We start from the raw sequence: 22,696 nt of genomic DNA, 5'->3' as shown, positions 1-22,696 counted from the left end.
TATAGTTACTGTTGGACTGATCTCTTTGTAACAGTGCTATATCTAATAATATTAATAACAATTAATAATATGTCTTGATGAACCACATGTCAAACCCTTGCAACACAGAGACTGCAGTTGTTGCTATCTGGATGACAGATTCCTTTATACCCCTTGCTAGTAATTGAAACACCTATAAACACAATCTAAGCATAAGCCTACTCTCCTACCCATCACTAACAGAGAGGCTGGTCTCCAGACTGTTATAAAGATTAGCCGATTTAGAAATACCATTACTCCAATCATTCTTACACATAATATGGCAAATATTTTGGCATGGATCAGCCATCCTTTGCCCACACTAGGCTTTGTGATGACCATTCTTCGTTGTTCTTCGCCCTTGTTCATACCCTTCTAGGTCTTGCTCTACGAGCAAGAAACTCCTCTCAAGATTGACAGTTAATGTGTTGCAGTGTTGATATTTGCTGCTCTAGACCTTTACCTTGAGCTTCTAAAGTGGCAATTTGCTCACATTCAGTACTGTATACAGATACAAGACTGCATACATATGGAAAACTGTGATGAAAACCTGCTACTTTTTCCTACATAATATTGCCAAAATCCATAGTTTTCTCTTGCGAGAAACAGATAAGACATTCATATGTGCCTTCATCATATCCCATCTGTGCAGTGCAGAAGTGTCTGAAGGTTAGGGGTTAAAGTCTAATATGTGGTACAAAGGGATCAAGAATAAACATAGTCAGGATTTCAGGCAGAAGTTCAGAAGGCAGGCTGCAATGATCAAAGTCCAGAGTTCAGGCAAATGTCAAAAAGTCCAAGAATAGCAGTAACTGGAATTTAGGAGACCCAGGAAAACAATTCAGCAATTAATATATTCATGCATCGAACCTGTGACCTGGAAGTCCTTTTATTTCAAAGTTCGCATTACATTTGTCCTTACTTAAAGCCAAAGTAACTAAACCTTTGCACAGAGAATTAACAGACACTGTCAATCTTTCAGAGAGGAGGTCTGATTCCGGACCACACTTACAAGCGTGAAGAACTGTTCTTTAGCTCTACTCTGAAAGACTGAACGGTGTCTGCTGTCTAATTCTTTTGTGCAAGAGGAAGAGCCCTTTGAAGCAGGCAACGGACAGCAAGAACAAAGCTTATATTCTATTTCTCTCTGTGTGTAATAGTAGGGGCAAAGCGAGAGCCCCGTGACATAGGCAATGAGATTGCTTGATTTTTTTTTAAAACTTTTTTTATGGAGGTTTACATGAAGAAAAATGAAGAACCAAACTTTAGAATTTTTTTCAATAACAATTTAGAAGCTCATAAGAAAAACAACACAATGGCAGGCATAAAAAAAAAAGGTTTAATGGGTGTAAGTATTGCTTTAACTTTAGATCGAATTCTCCATTTAAGTAATGTAAATATCAGAGGGAAACTGTGCTGCCAAATGCATGGAGTTTGTCAGGTAAAACGGGAGAGCTAGAGTTAATTGCATATGCTAAAAATGATGATATAATTGCTATCAATGTGACTGGACTGTGAATTAAATGGTTAAACCCTTTTTAGGAGGGACAGAGGTATTAAAAAGGATGAAGGATTTTGTCTGTATGTAAAGCCTGAATTAAAGCCATGCTCTAAAGTAATAACCATGGATGGCACTGTAGAGGGTGTGAAATCCCTTTGGGTTAAGATTTCAAATGGGCAAAAAGAAAATTATCATTGCTTTATACTTCAAACCACCTTGTATAAGTGACAAGAATGAAGCCCAACTACTGTCACAAATAGAGGCGGCTTTACAACTAGGTGATACATATCATGCACCTGAGATGTAAGAATAGGCAAGCTATTTATACCTTTAAGGGCTCTTACACACAAGTGTTTCTGCGTTCTGAGCATGAGAAAAATCATATTTTGCAGTGCAGTATTGAGCTCCAGTCCTTAAGAAGAATATTAATGAGCTGGAGACATGAAACTAATCTGGCTAGAGGGATGGAAGATTTAAATTATTTGGGTGGTAGTGGTTGGGGCTGTCTCTCTGGAAAAAAAAGAAGCTTTGTGAGGTGAGATGATTACCCTTCATAAGTACATTAGAGGGTATTATAGACAAATAGCAGGAGATCTTTTTTTCATAAGGCCACCCTTTTATCTTAAATTGTTACAAAAGTATTGAAGTACAGCTGTTCAGTGTTCTGGGCTTTCTGACAAAAAGCTTCTTATTTTTATTAAGTTTCAGAAACTTTGTATCTTTTTCTCGAGTTAGTGCAGGAGATCAAAGAGAAACTTGGAACATTACAGTAAGAAATACGGGACTGCAGGCTGGGCTGTCAAAATCTGCACTGTCCTGCAGAAAACGCTACAGGTGGGAAGTATGTTTTTTTTTATCAGTCACTGAACTAATAAGAAGCAAGCATACTTATTACCCAATAACAAACAAGAAGAAAAGCTGGCAACATGTCTGCATCATCCCAAGTGCATGGGGCACTATATGCCATGCTACAGAGGATGTCCTCTAATGTAGCCTGCATAACAATAAACATGAAAAAAGAACAAACATTTCCTAAAAGGGCTGCTGTTAAACACTGTAGGTTCTTAACTGGTATGAGAAATATAATTCTGTGCTAAAGATTTTTTTAGATTTTGTAGCTAAAAATGAAATGTAAAGCAACGCATGCAAAATGTAAATATAATCATTTTAGTTGATAAACAGATATCCTTATTATCATTTACTGTCATTACAATAGGCTTAATATCCCCTCACTAACATCTGACAAAAGCTCAAAGTCAGTATGTAATAAGCTTTGTAAATATTTGTTAGGCTCCAACATCTTCTCGTTGTTGAAAACTTACATCATTTAGCTGATAGCAGTCTATTAATAATGTGGCCAGCTATAGTCAACTACAATGTAATCTGTTTAGCCAGAGATGTGTGACTGATCATGTTCACACATATTCTATATAATAGTTAGCTGAAGTTCAACTACTACATAATCAAAGGAAAATTTGATCAAACGATTAAATCCTTCGAATCAAACGATTCAAAGGATTTGAATCCATCAATCGAATGATTTTCCTTCGATCAAAAAAAGCTTAGAAACCTTATGGGGAAGGTCCCCATAGGCTAACATTGATACTCGGTAGGTTTAAAGTGGCGAAGTAGGTAGTCAAAGTTTTTTTAAAGAGACAGTACTTCGACTATCGAATGGTCGAATAGTTGAACGATTTGTAGTTTGAATCATTTGATTCGAAGTTGAAGGTCGAAGTAGCCTATTCGATGGTCGAAAAAAAAACCTTTGAAATTCGAAGTTTTTTTACTTCGAATCCTTCACTCGAGCTTAGTAAATGTGCCCCTTAGTGTAGCAATAAAATTCAGGGTACTTCTAGTGGGATCATATAGCACAAGCAAGCTACACAGTGCTTCATTTTAATGGATAACTCACAGGGGGTCTTATATTGCATTGCATCCCCCTAACCTGCCCCATGTGCATTTTAAAGTAATGAAAATATAATATAGTGTTCTTCTGCACTGGTAAAACTGGTGTGTTTGTTTCAGAATAGTCTATATAAACAAGCTGCTGGTAAATGGGGGCAGCCATTCAAAGTAGAAAAAGTAGAAAAGGCACAGTTTATACAGCAGATAACAGATAAGCTTTGTAGTATACTACACATTTTATCTGTTGTGTATCCTGTGCTTGAATGGCTGCCCCCATGGCTATACAGCAAACTAAAGTAGTGTTTCTGAAGCAAGAAAGGTGGCAACCCTACAGATGACACCAAAATAGAACTTTTTAGCTTGAATGAAAGGCAATCACTGCATTCTAGCATAAAAACCACATATCCTATCTGTGAAACATGGTAGTTACAGTTCCATGAATTGGGCCTGCTTTACTGCACCAGAACCTGAATGGCTTTGCCATCCATGAGGGAACAATAACTCTGAAATGTACCAGACAGTTTTGCCTACAAAACAGAGGGTGCCCTGATAAATATGAACGGATATGGAACCCCAGGTTAGAAAGCCCCCCAAACTATAATACGCCTAGGTTGAATGATTCCATGACATAAAACAATCAATACGTGTATGTGCATCTCTGTGTAGCATGGTGTCCTGCATCTAGTTTTGGATATTATAATGTATAAGATGTTAAAATGTCAATCCAAAATGGAAAATTGTGTTCTTTAATCATTCATAACTTGTATGAAAATATATAAACAAAGATGTTATGCTATCAGAAAGGATCTCTTTGAACCAATGTATGTCTATGTCATGTCAGTGTTAAACCTTGTAAATAATAAAAGTGTTTGACACAAAAAAAAAGGAGCAATGGGAGGGGGGGTCACAAGCTCTTTAACTGTTTCAATTGTTAAATTAATACATTAAGTTGATATATTTGTTATCTTTAGTCCCTGAGCATAAGCCCTGTTAAAGGCAGCAGAATTGATAGAATAGTTGCTGATATTCCACAGATACTGCTGAGATATGTATCAACTTATGGAATGAAATAAATGTAGCAAATTGTAACAGTTCAGAATATACTTCTGGATCTCTGAGCTGCCAGACTGAAACATCAGCGACAGGAACATTAAACTTTAAATTTTGGGGAAATGGTAAGAATTAAAAGATGGAAAGCAATATAAAAAGTCTTTGTTTATGGTGAACAATCTTAAAACAACTCAACTGAAAAAAAGCGTTTGGAAGGTGAACCACCCCTTTAAAGGGGTGGTTCATCTTTAAGATAACCTTTGATATGATATAGAATAGCCAATTCTAAGTAACTTTTCAATTGGTCTTCATTATTTATTTTGTATAAATAATATATAATTATATTCTTCTGCTGTCTCTTTCCAGCTTTCAGATGAGGGTAACTGACCCCATCTAAAAACAAATGCTCTGTAAGGCTACAAATGTATTGTTATTGCTACTTTTAATTACTCATCTTTCTATTCAGGCCTCTCCTATTCATATTCCAGTCTCATATTCAAATCAGTGCATAGTTGCTAGGATAATTTGGACCCTAGCAACCAGAAAGCTGAAATTGCAAACTGGAGAGCTGCTGAATACAAAGCTTAATAACTCAAAAACCACACAAAATAAAAAAAATGAAAACTAATTGCAGATTGTATCAAAATATCACTCTCTACATCATACTAAAAGTTAACTTAAAGGTGAACAACCCCTTTAAAAAGGGTATAGATTAGTGGGAGGAGGGGGTTATTCTTCCACTGTACAGAGCACTGGTAAGGCCCCATCAAGAATACGCAGTAAATTTTTGGTCTCCAGTGCTAAACAGGACATTATTGATTTGGAGAGGGTGCAGAGAAGGACAACTAAGCTGTTAAAATGTATGGAAAATCTCAGCCATGAGGAAAGATCATATAATAATCTCTCTAATGCTTTATTTACCAGTAGGTCTTTCCAGCTGACACAAGGTCACCCATTCCGATTAGAAGAATGGAGGTCCTAAATATTCAGAAGGTTTTTTTTTTACAGCATGAACTGTGAAGATGTGGAATTCTCTCCCTGAATCAGTTGTACAGGCTGATACATGTGATAACTTTAAGAAGGGGGAATACAGGGTTATGGAAGATAGCTTATAGTACAAGTTGATCCAGGCACTTGTCTGATTGCCATCTTGGAGTCATAAAGGATTCCCCCCCCCCCCCCAAGGCAAATTGGAGAGGCTACAAATATTTTTTCTGTGCCTTCCTCTGGATCAAATAGCAGTTCAGCAGGTAATATATAGACTTAAAAGGTTGAACTTGATACAGGTGTGTCTTCTTTCAACCTTTTTTCAACGTTCTATGTTACTATGATATCTATGTATTATGACTGTTCCTGAGGTTTCAGAAGGAGCCAACACTGCACAACAGAACTGCCTTAGATAAGTCATTGTTTTTTCTTTTCAATGTTGTTTCTCAAGTCATAAGGTACAACTTGGGCTTCTCTTTCTTATATGCAATTCTGATGTCTACCACTAGGTGGGACATAGGAACATGTTTAATTAAGATTTCTGAATTTTTTTGATCTCTACAATGCTGAAATCTTCTCCAGCTGTCAGGAAATCTGTTTCTTGGGAGATGTTGTTTATTGTGTACCATAATTTACAAGAGCATACTGTGTGTTTGTATATATCTATATCTCTTTTACTGTGCAAGCTAATTCAGGCTAATGACACATGGGACAGTTCTTCCTCAATGTACATTAGCTGGCAGAGAAATGACTGAAACCACACTAAACTATTTGGAGGCAGTATAGGCAGTTTTGCCTGCTTACCTACTCACTAAAATTCTGGACAATACCAACCACAATATAGCCCAGAGCAGTGGCAGCACCATAGAAACATGGAGTGCCTAGAAACATGGAGTTCAGAGTTCAGGCAAAGGTAAAAATGATTCTTGTGGGATAAAGTACTTTTTTCCAAATTGGCCTTGGTAGCAGACCAAATGGTGAACATGTGGGCTACATGATCATCTGCTCCTGGGACATCGACAAGAGGAAGTCTTGAGGGAAGGCTTGCAGATGTTGTCCATATACTGTCAGGAAGGGCAACCTACAGTACCAGAGGAAATATGGCAATCATTGTTATGAGTGAATTACACCCAGAGAAATAGATTCCAATAGTCCTGACAGAGAGACACATGACTTCTCAGGAACTGCTCCAGGGCTTGGTTTACTCAATTTGATTGAGGGTGGTAAGCAGAGAAGAACTGGAGAGTGATACCCTGGGAACCTCTGTCTGATACAATCTCCACTGGAAAGCCATGAAGTTGGAAGATGTATTGAATAAACAACTGAGAGAGCTCTAAAGCAGAGGGAAACTTCCAAAGAGAGATGAAGTTGTCAATAACTACCCATATGTAAGGAAAAGCAGAATATAGAGAGAATAGAGCAACACCTTAAGGATGGCGTTTAAAGCAATTCAAGGAATGTGACATTGTTTAATGCTTGATTTTCACCATATATATATGCTAACTGATAAGATCTACTCAATAATGATGTATGTTAACCATATATAGTATGATCTATATATATATATATATATATATATATATATATATATATATATATATATATATATATATATAGTAGCTGCTAAAATGTATATACTTCTTATATACTGTGTGGGGGAAACATATATAAAGCTTCATTTGGGGGGAGACTTCTGCCTGGTTATGTTGGAATTACTGCTGAGCCATTTTATGGAGGGGTCCCTCAGTGACTGTGCTAAGTATCAATACATCTCTTTTGTTTATTTTACTTGTGTGTGTCAGTTTAATCACTATATAGACTGAAGAAGGGCCCTTCTCAATACACCATATAACTGTGTTCCCCTTGGAAGGTGGCATTGCTAAATGAGTCCAAGGATGGGAATGGATGGGTAGAGGCTGCAGTAGACCACATGGATGAAAATTACTGGACTTAGAAGAGGCACAAATGGCACAGGCCGCAGCAGTCTTTTACATCCTCCCAAAGAGTCGGCCACCAGACGAGTCGACTGACAAGCTCTAAGGTCTTCTTGGCACCGGGATGTCTGCACCTGCTTTGAACAGTGGCTTTGCTGGAGGATGGGAATGCAGAGCTCGGTTGGCACATATACCATACCTATGAGGATATCAGCAGGAGCAGAGGACTGGACCGATAGAATCTGGCTGGCCAATTGAGGGAATAAGAAAGAAATGATTTTGGTGGGGAAACAATTGGTTCCTGATCTTCACTGAGACAATCCTCGGGAATAATGCTTCTGGATAGAGCATCTGCCTTCCAATTTCTGGAACCAGGATGGTATGTGATAGCTAAATTAATTTGGGTAAAGAAGAGCACCCACCGTGCTTGATGAGGATTCAGTCTCTTGAGAGTTTAACCGCCAGAAGCTCATAATTCCTGACGTCGTAATTCTGCTTGGCAGGAGAGAATTTCTTAAAAAAGTAAGCACATGTATGTAGTTTCCCATCTGCAATTTGTCTCTGAGAGAGAATGGCTCTGGCTCCGAAGTCAGAAGAATCTACTTTAATGAAGAAGGGTTGCAGAAAATCAGAATGGACTCCAATGAGATATCTGATTCGCTGATCAGTCAATAGAGGGGTTGTGCAGATGGAGCCAGGGTAAACCCAGCACCACAGGAACCGATGGACAGTTTATTATGATGATAGGGAATAATCCAAAGACCGGAGATCACCGAGGTAAAAGGAATAATCCAAGTTTATTATTTATATAATAAACATACACGAGCTCCGTGGGTTCTGATACACAAGTAGGTCAGAACTGAGAAACAAAAGATTGACCACACATTATATACCCTTCAGGAGAGGAACTTCAATGGGAAAAGGCCTCTCTAGGGAGAAAAGGGAGTATTGCCAAGTATCTATCATAGTGTCTCAGTGTACAATTATCTAGTGTTAGCTAGCTATGTGAACGAGAAGGGAGTAACATAGTGGGAGAGCTTCAAGGCCAGGGCACCTGCTATAAGCAAAAGGATAACATAACATACTACTGATAAGGACCTTCTCAGATGGCACACTGTCTCCTGGGTAGTCTTGAAACAGTTCATAGAAGAGCCCCATGGGCACTTTGAAACTGCTCAGTCTACCTTGGAGGGGGGCTTAGGAATGCGAGGGGCCATCTAGGGCCTGCAAGACTTTTCCTTCCACAATCCCCCGTTTTGTCAGTTCTTCTGACAACCATAATACAAAACAAACAATTAAACATAGCATACCTTATAAATGCAATGCATACAACCTATATGAGAATACATCTGGTATATAATGTTCATACACTGTGGTGGTTCATTGGAGTCAATTTTTAGACTTTTAGTGTTCTTAGGATAGAACAGAACAGGTTTAGAAGAGCTTGCCTTTAGAAAAGAGTGAGACAATAAGGAGGTACAGCAAGAACAACAGCAACAAATGGTGTTAGGTAGACAATAGATGACTAGGAGGATGACACCAACACAAACGAGGACATACAGAATGGTATGGAAAATCTTAGCACTGATATCGTGGAACCATGTGGATGGGTCCAACCAGGGGAAGATGGATTGTTCCTTGTGATTGGTTAAAAAGGTGTCCTTCCTCTGCTAAACCTTTACCAGGTGCTTGTCATCAATGTAATTACAACTGTACCTAACCCTCCTTGACTAGCTGGAAGATAATATAACACTAAACAATGCGGCAGAACTTCCTTCTTCAATTGTTGGAGTTCATGACTTACTATCTTCAAACTGTTGTCATATTCATTAGTAATGTTATCAAGCAACAACATACTAGACATAAGGCTAAAGGCTTTCTTAATGCAACATCCATTTACCTCAGGGGAAGTTAAAGAGAGCTCTTGCCTTACCTTTAAAGATGCACGCTTCATTAGGAAGTGTGCTGGAATCTGAGCTATCTTAATATCTGTAGCTTCCATATACCAGGTGGGATGAAGCAATTTAGCAATCATACATACCCCATGGGAGCCTTTTGGTAGCCACGGATAGGCACATTCACCACAAACAAAGTAATAAGGTGAAGGTAAAGTGTAAGGAGGTATAGATGATTAGCGGAACTGTTGATACAAAGGCCATAAGAACATAAGTGTACCAACTTACCAATATCCTTGGGCGACACCGTTTTATGAAACTGGAGAAGTGTCAAATTACCCAAGGCCTGTTAACTATATCCTGACAGGATAGAGATTCTGCTACGTATGTTATACTGCGAGCTGACAAAGGATAATGTGTACATATCCATCAATCAGTAATAGTGTGGATGCTGCTTTAACATACATTTTAACAAAAGCATTATCATTAGGCTCAAACAGTTATGCATATAAGTCTCTTTTGACAACCTTAACCTGATCGGTTGACGACATATTAGCCTCCGAAGTTGGTGAGGCTGCTGTTTGTTTACTTGTGAGTTGTCGTTGCCTGCAGGCTTTATGAGTGCTATCGTCAGCACAGCAACGAAGATAATGATGTGCAGTACGGAGACACAGATGATAAGTCTTTTATCTGGCTTTGGGCCAAAGCATCTGGCACACAGAGACATGATGGTGCTGCTGAGGATCTTCACCCGATGGGGACCTACGTCTTTTGCACTGCACGTTAGGGTCCCTGGGACTTAGGTGGTGGAGGGAAAGAGGCGTTATTATGTCCTACAATTCCCCCCCACTTACACCGCAGGTGGAAGTTGAGATTTCGGTTTCCCTTCAACCTTTACAGCTGTTTCTGTGACTAGGAGTACCTGGAATGGTCATTTTCAGCGAGGTTGAAGATCTTTGGCACTGTGTCTCCTTATGAGGATCCAATCTCCTGGAATGAGATCATGTGGTTCCAGAACATCCGCTGGATCTGGTAATGAAGAATAAACTCGAGAACACAATTTGGTCAGTTCCTTATGTAACTGAGAAACATATTCAGTCATTCGTCCATAGTTCATGCAAAGAAGATGAGTAGAAGGAAAGTACTGAGCCATGCGTGCTTGTCTCCCAAACAATATTTCATATGGGGAGAGTTTACTTAGCCTTTGGGGAGTGTGCATGACAGACATAAGCACTATATCAAGGGCATCTGGCCACACAAGTTTAGTCTCTGCACATACTTTACTTAGCCTGCTTTTAATAACACCCTTTAGACTTTCCCACTAGCTTGGGGATGAAATGGTGTGTAACATTTGATGAATCCCAATGTCTTTGTGCAGATTAATTACATCACCTGTCCCGTGAAACGTGTACCTTGATCAGAGGATAATACCTCAGGCAGTCCATAACTGCCAACAATCTCTGCAATTAACTCATTAGCTATAGCTTCATCTGAAGCTTTTACAATGGACCCAGGGAATTGGTCAACACAAACAATTACATATTCATAGGTACAACATGTAAGTAACTGTAGGAAATCTATCTGCAATATCTGAAATTGTTACGGTGGTTTAGGTCAGTGTTTGATAGGTGTTGGAATAGTCTTACCTAGATTATATTGCAAACAAATAAAACATAATTATACATACTTGGCTGCAATAGATGAGAACCCGGGGGCAAACCACATTCCTGACACTACATCACATATCCCCCCATAAAAAGTGTGGGTGAGATCATGTGAGGCAGCAACCAAATATGGTAACAGAGCACGGGGTGCAACAGGGCAATCACCTAAATGCCAAACAAAAACATCACCACTTGGAGTTTGTGTGCATCCGGCTTTAAGCCAACGTTCCTTCTCCTCAGGCTCTGCTTGGTCCTGAAGGGCAGCTAATACAGCGCTAGAGGGAACAGGAAGAGAAGGTTCTTTTACAACACATGCTTTAAACATTTTATAACACAATGCTGCTTGCTTTGCAGCTACATCAGCATAGGCATTATCTTGTGCTACAGGGTCAGAGGACCCAGTGTGGGCTTAGTACTTAATGACTGCAACCTGTTTTGTTAGTCGGATTTGGCCCTACCGGATGGGCTGCAATAACAACTTCGTTAACTGCTCTGAGATCCTGAACAAACCGCCACTCATTCTTGCCGGGCTTTTTTTAATTGGCAAGATGGGCATATTTACAGGGCCAATCCTATGGTTGAACACTCCCTTATCAAGTAACCCTTGAATTACGGGGCAAATCCCCTATACCTTTGCCCTGGACAGTGGGTACTGTGAGATTTTGGGCGGGGGGGGGCCCTTTGGGTCTACTTGTATGGACACTGGTGGGATGGATGACATGAACCCAACATCTGTTGGTGAGAAAGCCCACAAATCACTTGAAACACATTGTAATTTAGGAGGTACAGAATCTTCCTCCTCAGAAATTTCCTTTTGTGACAGAAGATTAGTAGTATCTAGTGCATTGGTCATCTCAGACACTTATGGAGGCAGGACAGGCACAAATACTGCATCCGGATTACAGTATATGGTGCACACTGGTTTAGAAAGGATGTCCCTACCTATGAAACTGTCAGGGATGGAGGCACTTAAAAGAAAGGCAGCTTTTGTGGATACAGGACCAATGGACACTTGCGATGGGCTTGTTTCTGCCATAGGGATAGGATTTCCTCCAACTCACACTGCCGTGACTACATTACCAGATAATGGCAGGTTTGAGTGAGTCTTTAAAACTGAGCGGGCAGCACCAGTATTCAGTAAACAAAGTTAGGGTCTTTTAATTAATAAACACTTCAATTAGGAGGTCTGGATGGTGATTAGAAGTGTTTGGAAATACTGGTAACGGGGCTGCATCGCACCTTCAAGCAGAATTTATGAGGGATGCATTGGAATGTGAAGGGGCTGCATCTCCTGCAGGGAAAGGGCTTTCTTTGGGGATATGCACTTATATGCATAATGCCCTTGATTATTACAATTAACACAAACAACTGTCTTTTTGTCACGGTTATCTGACCTGTTCTGCTGTCTGTTAGTTATTGTTTCTGGAGTTTTGGGAATTATCCTGGAAGTTGTTAGACTGTTGCTGAACGAGTAACACCTGCTGGGGCTTAAGACAGGAGTTCTCAACTTGTGACAACGGCAATTATCTTTTCTAACTTCTTATGCTTCCAGGCAAGACTATGTATGCTGAGGTTACTTTGAGGATCATTTAGTAGTCCTACCACAAAGGTAATAGCATACTGGACAGCAGACTCTTTGGCATCTTGGTTAAATTTGAAAACTATTTCCCAAGAAGCTTCTGAAAGAAAAAAATTGGTGCTTACTGTACTTTTCAGAGCATGGAAACAGACTCCGACTCGGGCTGGGTCAACAGGGTTAGTATCTCAATACATTTTGTCTAACATTTGGTAATCCCCTGGACCACACACTTTGAGTACAAATAATATATTGGTCTAATTAGGCTTATGAGCACCATTGACACACAAGAGTTCCTGTGCAAATTTGTGTGGATTAGTATGGGGCTGTGGAACATCTTGAAAAATCCTTCTAAGATCTGTGTGTTTTTAGTTAGACGCACTTCTGCAGCGTCCCCCGTCGCCCCCCTTTTTCTCTACTTTGTATTGTACGGGCGGGGTAGAGCTTAGCTGTGGGGCTGGGGACAGCCTGCTTGTCTGTATCTGAGCTATAACTTTCAGAGAACTTATCTCTGAGCTGTTTGTCTTTTTGGTGTCAATTTTTTTTCACTGTTCTCTATTATCTAACTTAACCCTTCTGCTATCAACTTTTCTTGTTCCTCTCTTTGCTTTCTAGCTTCCTTTGATTCTGAGGCACTTTCCTGACTTTCTAGGACACATACTTGACCCTTTACCTCTTTTGCTGCCTCTCTCTTGCTCTTAGCTATTACGGGAAAACAACCCATCATAGAGTGGGGAGGCTGACGGCTCTATGTATGCCTTATGAGTTACAACCACTCAAGTCTGTAGGGCTAAAGCTTCTGATATATCACTGCTGTGCTGCGTATGTACTTAAATGCTTGTACTCTTGTCTGGTGATCCCATGTATCGTTGGGAGGAATGGCAAATGACTTACTCTCTGTAAGTGTACTCCACTTAGGCAAGTAAGCCACTACATCTTTGCCATATTCAACAGCAATCACACTACCTGGTGAATGCTCTACAGTCACTCTGCCTAGCGACTGTCTTGCGCTCACTCTCCTTGGTGAACGCGCAGAGGTGATCAGCCTCTGTTCACAATCCTCCCCGCTAGGGCGAGATGCTCCTAACGGAGTCTTACACTCATTCTGGCCAAATGCCTTAGTGAGCCTATTTCATCTCAACTAAAAAAAAAATGCCCTCTTCCCTCAAGTACGCAGACTATCTTGGGGTATACTGGGGTCTGACCAGGTAAGTTAGTACAATTCTTATAAGCAGCAAGAGTATAGAAAAGTTAGAACTTTTTCACTTTGCAATTAGTCCCCAATCACATGCACATTCATACAGGACACATGGTTAAGACAAACATAGATACCTCGAGTGATCACCTTGGGTTAGGCTGCTTGCACAGCAACACCCTGTCCGTTTGGAACCGGAGAAGAAAGGAGACAGAACAAGGTATGCTTACCCTGTGTGGCCACTCCTGTCCCGTTAGTTCTCCGGGTCCTCACTGTGGATGGGTGAAGTCAGCGTCTTGAGCCTGCCCGCATTATCTCCACCATTTGATAGGGAATAATCCAAAGACCGGAGATCACCGAGGTAAAAGGAATAATCCAAGTTTATTATTTATATAATAAACATACACGAGCTCCGTGGGTTCTGATACACAAGTAGGTCAGAACTGAGAAACAAAAGATTGACCACACATTATATACCCTTCAGGAGAGGAACTTCAATGGGAAAAGGCCTCTCTAGGGAGAAAAGGGAGTATTGCCAAGTATCTATCATAGTGTCTCAGTGTACAATTATCTAGTGTTAGCTAGCTATGTGAACGAGAAGGGAGTAACATAGTGGGAGAGCTTCAAGGCCAGGGCACCTGCTATAAGCAAAAGGATAACATAACATACTACTGATAAGGACCATCTCAGATGGCACACTGTCTCCTGGGTAGTCTTGAAACAGTTCATAGAAGAGCCCCATGGGCACTTTGAAACTGCTCAGTCTACCTTGGAGGGGGGCTTAGGAATGCAAGGGGCCATCTAGGGCCTGCAAGACTTTTCCTTCCACAATGAGAAATGACAACTTCTCTATGTGTAGGGATCTGACCATCAGTGGGAGTTCTCCTGTTGTTTCAGAAATTATCTCAGATGTTAACGGTCTATCATCAATTGCCAGGATCCTCAGGGAGGTAGATAAAGGGAATAGGGGAATACTCAGAAGCTTGGGGAAGGCAGCGTCCATAAACGTTCCTGAAGCTCCAGAATCAAGGAAAGCTGAGACGTTGATAGTCTTAGAAGTTAGTTGAGTCTGTAATGGTAGAAGAAAGCGGTGAGTTCTCTTGGGGAATTGGTTTGATGCCACAAGATAAGATTTCCCACTTCTACCTGAGCGTGAAGATCTTCCCAACCTCAAGGGACAGGCATTGGCAAAATGGCCTTTACTGCTACAGCATTTTTTTCATATCAGGTGGAGCTTCCTCAGTGGGGTCCATGGCCCGAGTATAATGTCAGGGGCCTTATGGCTCAACTCACGAAGAAGTCCGGACCAAGGAGGGAGCTTTAAGGGTTAAAGTCCAATAACACGGTAACCAAGGGATAAGGAACAAACGTAGTCAGGAAAACAGGCAATAGTTCAATAGCCTGGCAGTGATGTATCAATCTCCAGAGGTCAGGCAAAGGTCAAAAGTCCAATAATCAATAAAGTAATAATTATAGCACCCAGGAACGCCAAGGTAAAGCAACCTATACTCGGGCATTAAACCCTGACGTTCCTTTTTTTTTACTTTTCCTTCAAGGTGTGCTGACATCACGCGCCCGGCATGGCGCAATGACTTCAATGCATGGACACCACCATCTTGGATACGGAGCGGAGCACTCAGTGATGGAGCGCTCCGGGCTCCTGACAGTGACAGGGAGCTGTAATCTGGTTACCTACCCATAGTTCTGTTGATATGCTGCTCGGGGTGATATTACTCCAATTTTAGATCATGTTTTAGGAGAAATATTTAACTTCAAAACTGTTTACATACTTTTAAGCATCATTTTATATGCTATGAAATATATATGCAGATGGTACACTTTGGACTATGTAACAAAGTTATAGAATCCTATGCATACTGAACATCAAACTGTAGTACCCTGGCATCTATATTTACAATGATTTATCGTGAGACCTGATGATGTGGCAGATGCTGTACAATGTAAGCTTTGAGGCTAATTACAGATATTTCATCAAAACTGCAATGCTTTGTGGTTTGATGATTTTGCAGTAAACAGTAATATTTACCAATTTTGGATTCAACAGAATGCGCACTTTACGAAACTGATGATTTCTCTGGGTAACCATAGATTTATGTCTATTGGCAGTAACTGAAGCGACCAACATGACATTATATGCACTTGATTTTGGGGGTCACTACATGCCAGATACTTTGGAAATCATATGCATTGAAACCATATGTATTGATTATTTATGCATATTGAATCATATGAAACAGACCCATGACATTCATCAATCCTGCATTTGGCAAAGCTAAAGTCAGGTAGTTTGGAGTAGAAAGACATACATTTACCCATGTAGAATCAGTCTGAATGTACAGTATACATAAGAAATTTTTTAAATTTTTTAGAGGCATACATACTGTCTAAATTAGCAATCTAAAGTTTGCTGATTTTTGGAGCAGTTCTTTAAAATTTGGCAGTGAACTGATTGAAGTTTTTGTTCTATACAAGACAGTCATCTCCATAAAACTATACATACTGTATTTAATAATGGATTATGATGAATGTAGTTATGAAAACTACATTTGTTTCTACTTTTCAGTATTATGATAAGTTGAGCTTATTCTGAAAAATATTATATGTAATTTTCCTAGGTAAAATAAGACCTTCCCCACCCAGAATATAAGAGAGAGGGCACTGAATGTAAAAATAAAATAACTAACACTGAGTGCAAATGAAATATGAAATTATGCTGACACTTGGGGGCCGATTCACTAAGGGTCGAATTTCGAAGTTAAAAATACTTCGAAATTCGACCCTCGGATTGAAATCCTTCGACTTCGAATATCGAAGTCGAAGGATTTAGCGCTAAACGTTCGTTCGATCGATCGAAGGATTTTTCGTTCGATCGAACGATTAAATCCTTCGAATCGAACGATTCGAAGGATTTGAATCCAACGATCGAACGAAAATCCTTCGATCAAAAAAAGGTTAGCAAGCCTATGGGGACCTTCCCCATAGGCTAACATTGACTTCGGTAGGTTTTACCTGCCGAAGTAGGGGGTCGAAGTTTTTTTTAAAGGGCAAGTACTTCGACTATCGAATGGTCGAATAGTCGAACGATTTTTCGTTCGATTCGTTCGATTTCGTTCGAATTCGAACGAATTTAACCAATTCGATGGTCGAAGTACCAAAAAAATACTTCGAAATACGAAGTATTTTTCATTCGAATCCTTCACTCGAGCTTAGTGAATCAGCCCCTTAGAAGTGCTCTGAATAAATATATGAAGTAATAACACTCAACAAAATAGGTAGGGTTGCCAACTTTTACTGTGGCTAAACCCTGACAAAGGGGGTGGGGCTGATGGCATCAGTGGTGAGGCAGTGATGCTTAGGGTGGGCATGATGATGGGGGGCTGGATCTCATTCCAGTTTTTTTAATGTTTTAAACAAAATGTTTTGAACTGGGCAATCCTTAGAAAACATGGCAACCTTTGCCCTGTCTATATTCTGCCTGATGAGTGAGCCCAAAGTTTGAGATCTATTATATAGAAACCAGTTCTGAAATACAGCAATGCCAATTCCTTATTCTTAAATGATTTGCTTTTTCTTTCTGTAGTAATAAAAATAATAAAATTAAAAAAATAATAAGTAAGTCATGTTGAAAAACAATCACAGTGGGTATCATAATATTTAGATGTTTTTCAGTTATTGTAAGAGTATTGTTTGGGTTTTACAAGGCTAAAAACCGAACAGGCAGTTAAGACCCCAACGGGCCTAAGAAAAACCAAACTGTTTGGGTTAAAGCTAAACATGTGGCAACCCTAAAAATAGACCTCATGGTGTTGTATTTCCCCTAAAATAAATCTCACACTGAACTTTGCGCAGATGTTGTAAATTTGCAGGGAGTTTGTTTTAATATTCAAAAGCATTTACACACAAAGTCTCTCAGGGCAATCGCACACTGCGTAATTATGTGCATTTGGCTGTATCACAGAATTCATACAAAATACCTGGAATTACTACATTTTAGGGCTAGATTTATCAAAATGTGAGATTTGTAGTGATGGGCGAATTTATTCGCCAGGCGCGAATTTGCAGCGAATTAGGGCTATTCGCCGCCAGCGAATAAATTTGCGAAACGCCTGCAAAAATTTGCCCGCGTCAAAAAAATTTTTCCGAAAAACGGACGCCGGCATCGAAGGCGGGCGCCGGCGTCAAAAATGTGCACCGTTTCGCCCATCACTAGAGAAAAATGCGCAAATTCGCCCATCACTAGAGATTTGATTTTACCACAGAAAAACTCAACCATGTTCTATTCATTCATATGGGATCTTTAAAAACCTATTTAACAAATTAACTTTAACCTTCATCTATTGATAAATAGGATTCTAAAAAACCCATAGGAATGCATAGAATGTGTGGGTGAGTTCTTAATAAATTTCACATTTTGATAAATCTGTCCCTTAGACTTCAATGACTGACATGGTGGTCAGTGTTTTTAAGATACAGTCCTGCAAGTAAAATTTCAGTCACTATGGGGCCGATTCATCAAGGGTCGAATATCGAGGGTTAATTAACCCTCGATATTCGACTAGGAATTGAAATCCTTCGACTTCGAATATCGAAGTCGAAGGATTTAGCGCAAATTCTGCGATCGTACGATCGAAGGATTATTCCTTCGATCGAACGATTAAATCCTTCGAATCGAACGATTCGAAGGATTTAAATCCAACGATCAAAGGAATATCCTTCGATCAAAAAAACTTAGGAAAGCCTATGGGGACCTTCCCCATAGGCTAACATTGACTTCGGTAGCTTTTAGCTGCCGAACTAGGGGGTCGAATTTTTTTTTAAAGAGACAGTACTTCGACTATCGAATGGTCGAATAGTCGAACGATTTTTACTTCGAATCCTTCGATAGTCGTAGTCGAAGGTAGAAGTAGACCATTCGATGGTCGAAGTAGCCCAAAAAAACTTCGAAATTCGAAGCTTTTTACCTTCGAATCCTTCACTCGAAGTTAATGAATCGGCCCCTAAGTGTCTTATTTTTTTGGAGGAATGAATACTTTTACCATTATTATTCCAGCAAGGCCAGGATACTGGTTTTGCTTACAAGTGTATTTAAACTGAAGGTTTCTTTTAGGCATTTTTAGCAGTGACTGGCAAATGTTCTGGCTTCAGATCAAGTGCAAAGGCAGTATTATTGCGTAGTGCGGGGTAGCAAAATTAATACTGTGATGTCTTCTGAATTCTTCTTTTGTTTCTTAATCCCCACTATTTTGTTAAGTACCTTTCCATCTTTTTCTTTCTCAAGATTATTATTTTGCATATTGTCAGAGAAAACATTTCCTTTGACAGAATTTATTAATATATTGGTATTCCCTTCTAAATTAAAACCACTCAATATTTTTTTTTTAATTTATGATCTCTCTTTTCTTTCTTCTTTCTTTCTCATAGATCCCTCAAGTGAGTTATGCCTCTACTGCTCCAGAACTAAGTGACAACAGCCGGTATGATTTCTTTTCTCGTGTGGTTCCATCTGATACTTACCAGGCTCAGGCCATGGTGGATATTGCTAAGGCTTTGAAGTGGAGTTATGTGTCTACATTGGCTTCTGAAGGCAGTTATGGAGAAAGTGGAGTGGAAGCATTTATTCAGAAGTCAAGGGAGGATGGTAAGAAAGTTAGGGTACCATACATATAGCCATATTTATTAGAGGTAGTTTACCTCTTCTTAACTTCCTCACATGCTGTCCCTAATGCCAAACTGGCCTAATTGTTTCCCTATTAATTGCACCCACTCATGAAGGTATATTTATCAAAGAGTGACGTTAGAGTGAAATATCTCCTCTCTTAATTAATTTCTATAGCATTTTAAAGGCGTATTTAAACTTTGACTTTCACCCATTGATAAATCGCATAGAAATGGTTGGAGAGTGATGGAATTTCACTCTAGTGGACTGTGACGATCTCAGACTTTACTCTTCAATAAATATACCTCAGATTTAACAAGGGTCGAATTTCCAATAAAAAAATTCTAATCGAATTTGGGCTATTCCCTAGTCGAAGTTCATAAAAAAATAGCTTGGAATGTGCTAGAGATCACATTCAAATGGATGCTGGCAGCAACTGGGCCCCATATTGCATGACTGGATTGGAGGGCTTGATCTCCTTTTGCTTAAAGGAGAACCAAAACCCTTGCTAATAAAAACCCCTTACCCCCCAACCCTACATAGACCTTTGGTAAATGCCCCTAACTCTTTACTTACCCCTCAGTGCAGATTCAGGGCATTGAAGTTGACGGGTGCCATCTTCTTTTCTTCGGTAATCTTCTGTTCTTCTTCTGACGCTGGCAATTTCCGTGACTTTTGCTGCATGAGCAGTTGTCGCGAAACAGAATATTGCTCCAACTGCGTTTGCACCGTTACACTGTTCTATTCCCGAAGATGCCCTGAATCTGCACAGAGGGGTAAGTAAAGAGTTAGGGGCATTTACCAAAGGTATAACCTAGGCTGGGGGGGGGGAGCAGGGAGGGGGTCTATGCTTTGTGTCTATATTATGTCCAATAAACTCACATATAATTGCTTCTAATAATCAAGGTCGGACTGAGGAAAAAACCCAGTGGGCCCGGCCCTCGTGGGGCCCTGCCGACCCAGACCCGATCCCTGTCTGCCATGCACCATCGATCGATCCCCCACTCCTTCACCTGCCCTCTTCCATTGCTGTCCACCCTTCCCTCCTCCAATCTCTGGAAAAGCTCCTTCGATACCCTGGAAGCAGCAGGGGATATTAGAATGCAGCCTTAAAATGTGCTGCAATTACTCAGACTTTATAACCCAGGTCTAACCTGCACTCTTCCGTTGCTGCCCACACTTCCCTCCTCCAATCGCTGGAAAGGAATGGTGCACGTGCGGGGGGAGAAGGGGGGCCTCTCACACGTCAGTCCAACCCTGCTCAAAATTGCCTGCAAAATTTAGGAAATTCCTGCTTCAATGTGTAATTGGGGAGACACATCTTGACAGTATTGCACATTCTCCAAAAAAGTCATGCACGATCATCTGTTTCCTGCTTAGATTAATCTGAACTCTCTCATCTCTGTTTAGCCTTCATTCTGGATTCCAGAGCTGCAGGCAACTTCATGGAAATTACATTAGCAGGTCCAGAACTAGGGGTAGGCAGAAGAGGCACGTGCCTAGGGCGTTAAGTTTGGGGGGTGCCAGGCACCAGGCAACAGACATTTATTTTAGCAATTCTTCACAGTTGTGAACCAATAGTACAGCAAACCAACACTGGTGGCTCATATTATTGTTGCTCCTCCGCCTGTTGTGGCATCAAGCACTATAATACACATAAACAGTATATAAATAAACATGTGATAGTTTACAAAGCTGCCTGAGCTCAGTAGCATAATTGTTTGCCCATCCCTGCAGAGGAACCATCTTGGTCACCATCTTTCCTTCCCTGGGGCAGATCGACTAACGGGCAAATATCATCAGCGTCAGCTTGGTACCCATCACACCACCTCGCCAGGCGCCAATACGCCACAAATACACTAATTCACTTAAATGCCCGGTGTCAAACAATGATGACTTTCCGCCAATGTTACTTCAGCTGTGCGAGCATTTCATAGCGAAAATGCGCTAGCATTCATTTGTGCCTAGCGAAACTTTTTAAGTGATCTTACGCTTAAGTTGTATGGATGTCTTTATTATAAATGTTGCTGCAAATGGTTTGTTACCCGTTTATATTACACATGTCCAGTGAACGTTAGTAAAGACAAGAGAGTTAATATCATGTCCTACACATGAGCCCACTGTAAAATTAATGTTCGATATGTAATAAAATGTGTGGAGAAAACCGTTTACCCAAAAAACTAAGTTAGGACTTTTGCAGCCAATCCCGCTTAAAAATAGGAAAAGTCGCTGCCTTTTTTGAACTTTAATGCATTATCAGCACACAGGATATGATTTATGTGACAGAAGATTGAGGAAGATCTAGCTGCTTTATAGCACTTCGCCTGGTCTGAGATGGCGAAGGCAACTCTGGTGAAAGAGCTAACGCTCAGTAAAATCCGCATTTTAGTGAATTTGCAGGGTAACGTCTCCCCCTCCCTCTTGTATCAAATTTTCTTTTTTGCTCTCTTTTCCTTATGTGATTTTCATCTCATTCCATGTTTCTGCCCTCTTCTGTTTTTTTTTTATTCTTTTCAATACTTCTCTAAAGATCATGTTAGTAATTTTTTTCCTTCCTATATCATCCTTTGCTCACATTTTCCTGAGAGAAACGTTCGGAACCCAGCTTGCCCATAACATGATGCTGCAGCTTCTCCCCCATCCTTCAAATTTTAATTCTTCACCCTGCCTTCTGTGACAATTAAGCAGAATGAGCCAACACAGGAGCTGTGGGTGGGCTCTAATGTAGGCTGGGACTTCAGAGCATAAATTAAGTTGAAGAGAGGGCCAAGCTGGTATTTGCATTTGCTGATGTATGTTATTCTGCAGCAATTGGCCCCTGGCAGCTGCCTTGATTGGCCATATAGTAATTTGCCACTAATTTGACAGTGTGGGGCCTTATTTATGCCACTGGGTGAGCTATTATAGGACTAGCCTTCTCCTAGATAACTGAAAACGGCCATAGACACACCATTATTATCGTACGAAGCGGATTTTCATTAGTTGTGTGTATGTTGAGCGACTGATTGATCCACGATTAATTGATCGGGTAGGTTGGAAAATTTTGATCAGTTTCCCGCAATTGTCCGACAGTATCTGAACGTGTTTGGTAAATTGTTCGACAATCACCATATATGGTGATTAGTGATGGGCGAATTTATTCGACAGGCGCGAATTCGCTGCGAATTTGCGCGATTCGCGCCGAGCGAATAAATTCGCGAAACGCCCGCGAAAATTTGCGGTAAAAATTCGCCGGCGTCAAAAAATTTTTTTTCCGAAAAAAGTTGCCGGCGTCAAAAACGGGCGCCGTTTCGC

General features: G+C 40.3%; 1 protein-coding gene across 4 annotated transcripts in view; it reads left to right on the top strand.

The window, feature by feature from the left end:
- The window catches only part of LOC108709442 (metabotropic glutamate receptor 4), a 257,543-nt gene that overhangs the window by 66,936 nt on the left and 167,911 nt on the right, over positions 1–22,696 (top strand). For all 4 annotated transcript variants that reach the window (XR_001934634.2, XM_041583822.1, XM_041583823.1 and 1 more), the window contains exon 3: positions 19,168–19,384. Coding sequence is in view for 3 of the 4 variants with exons in the window: in XM_041583822.1 (XP_041439756.1) it covers positions 19,168–19,384 (217 nt within the window). In the remaining variant the exon portion in view is untranslated. The remainder of the gene's footprint in view (positions 1–19,167; positions 19,385–22,696) is intronic.

This window comes from Xenopus laevis, chromosome 2S (assembly GCF_017654675.1).
Source record: "Xenopus laevis strain J_2021 chromosome 2S, Xenopus_laevis_v10.1, whole genome shotgun sequence".
Taxonomy (NCBI): domain Eukaryota; kingdom Metazoa; phylum Chordata; class Amphibia; order Anura; family Pipidae; genus Xenopus; species Xenopus laevis.
The sequence above is the reverse complement of the archived record's forward strand: the minus strand, read 5'-3'. Positions and strand labels throughout refer to the sequence as shown.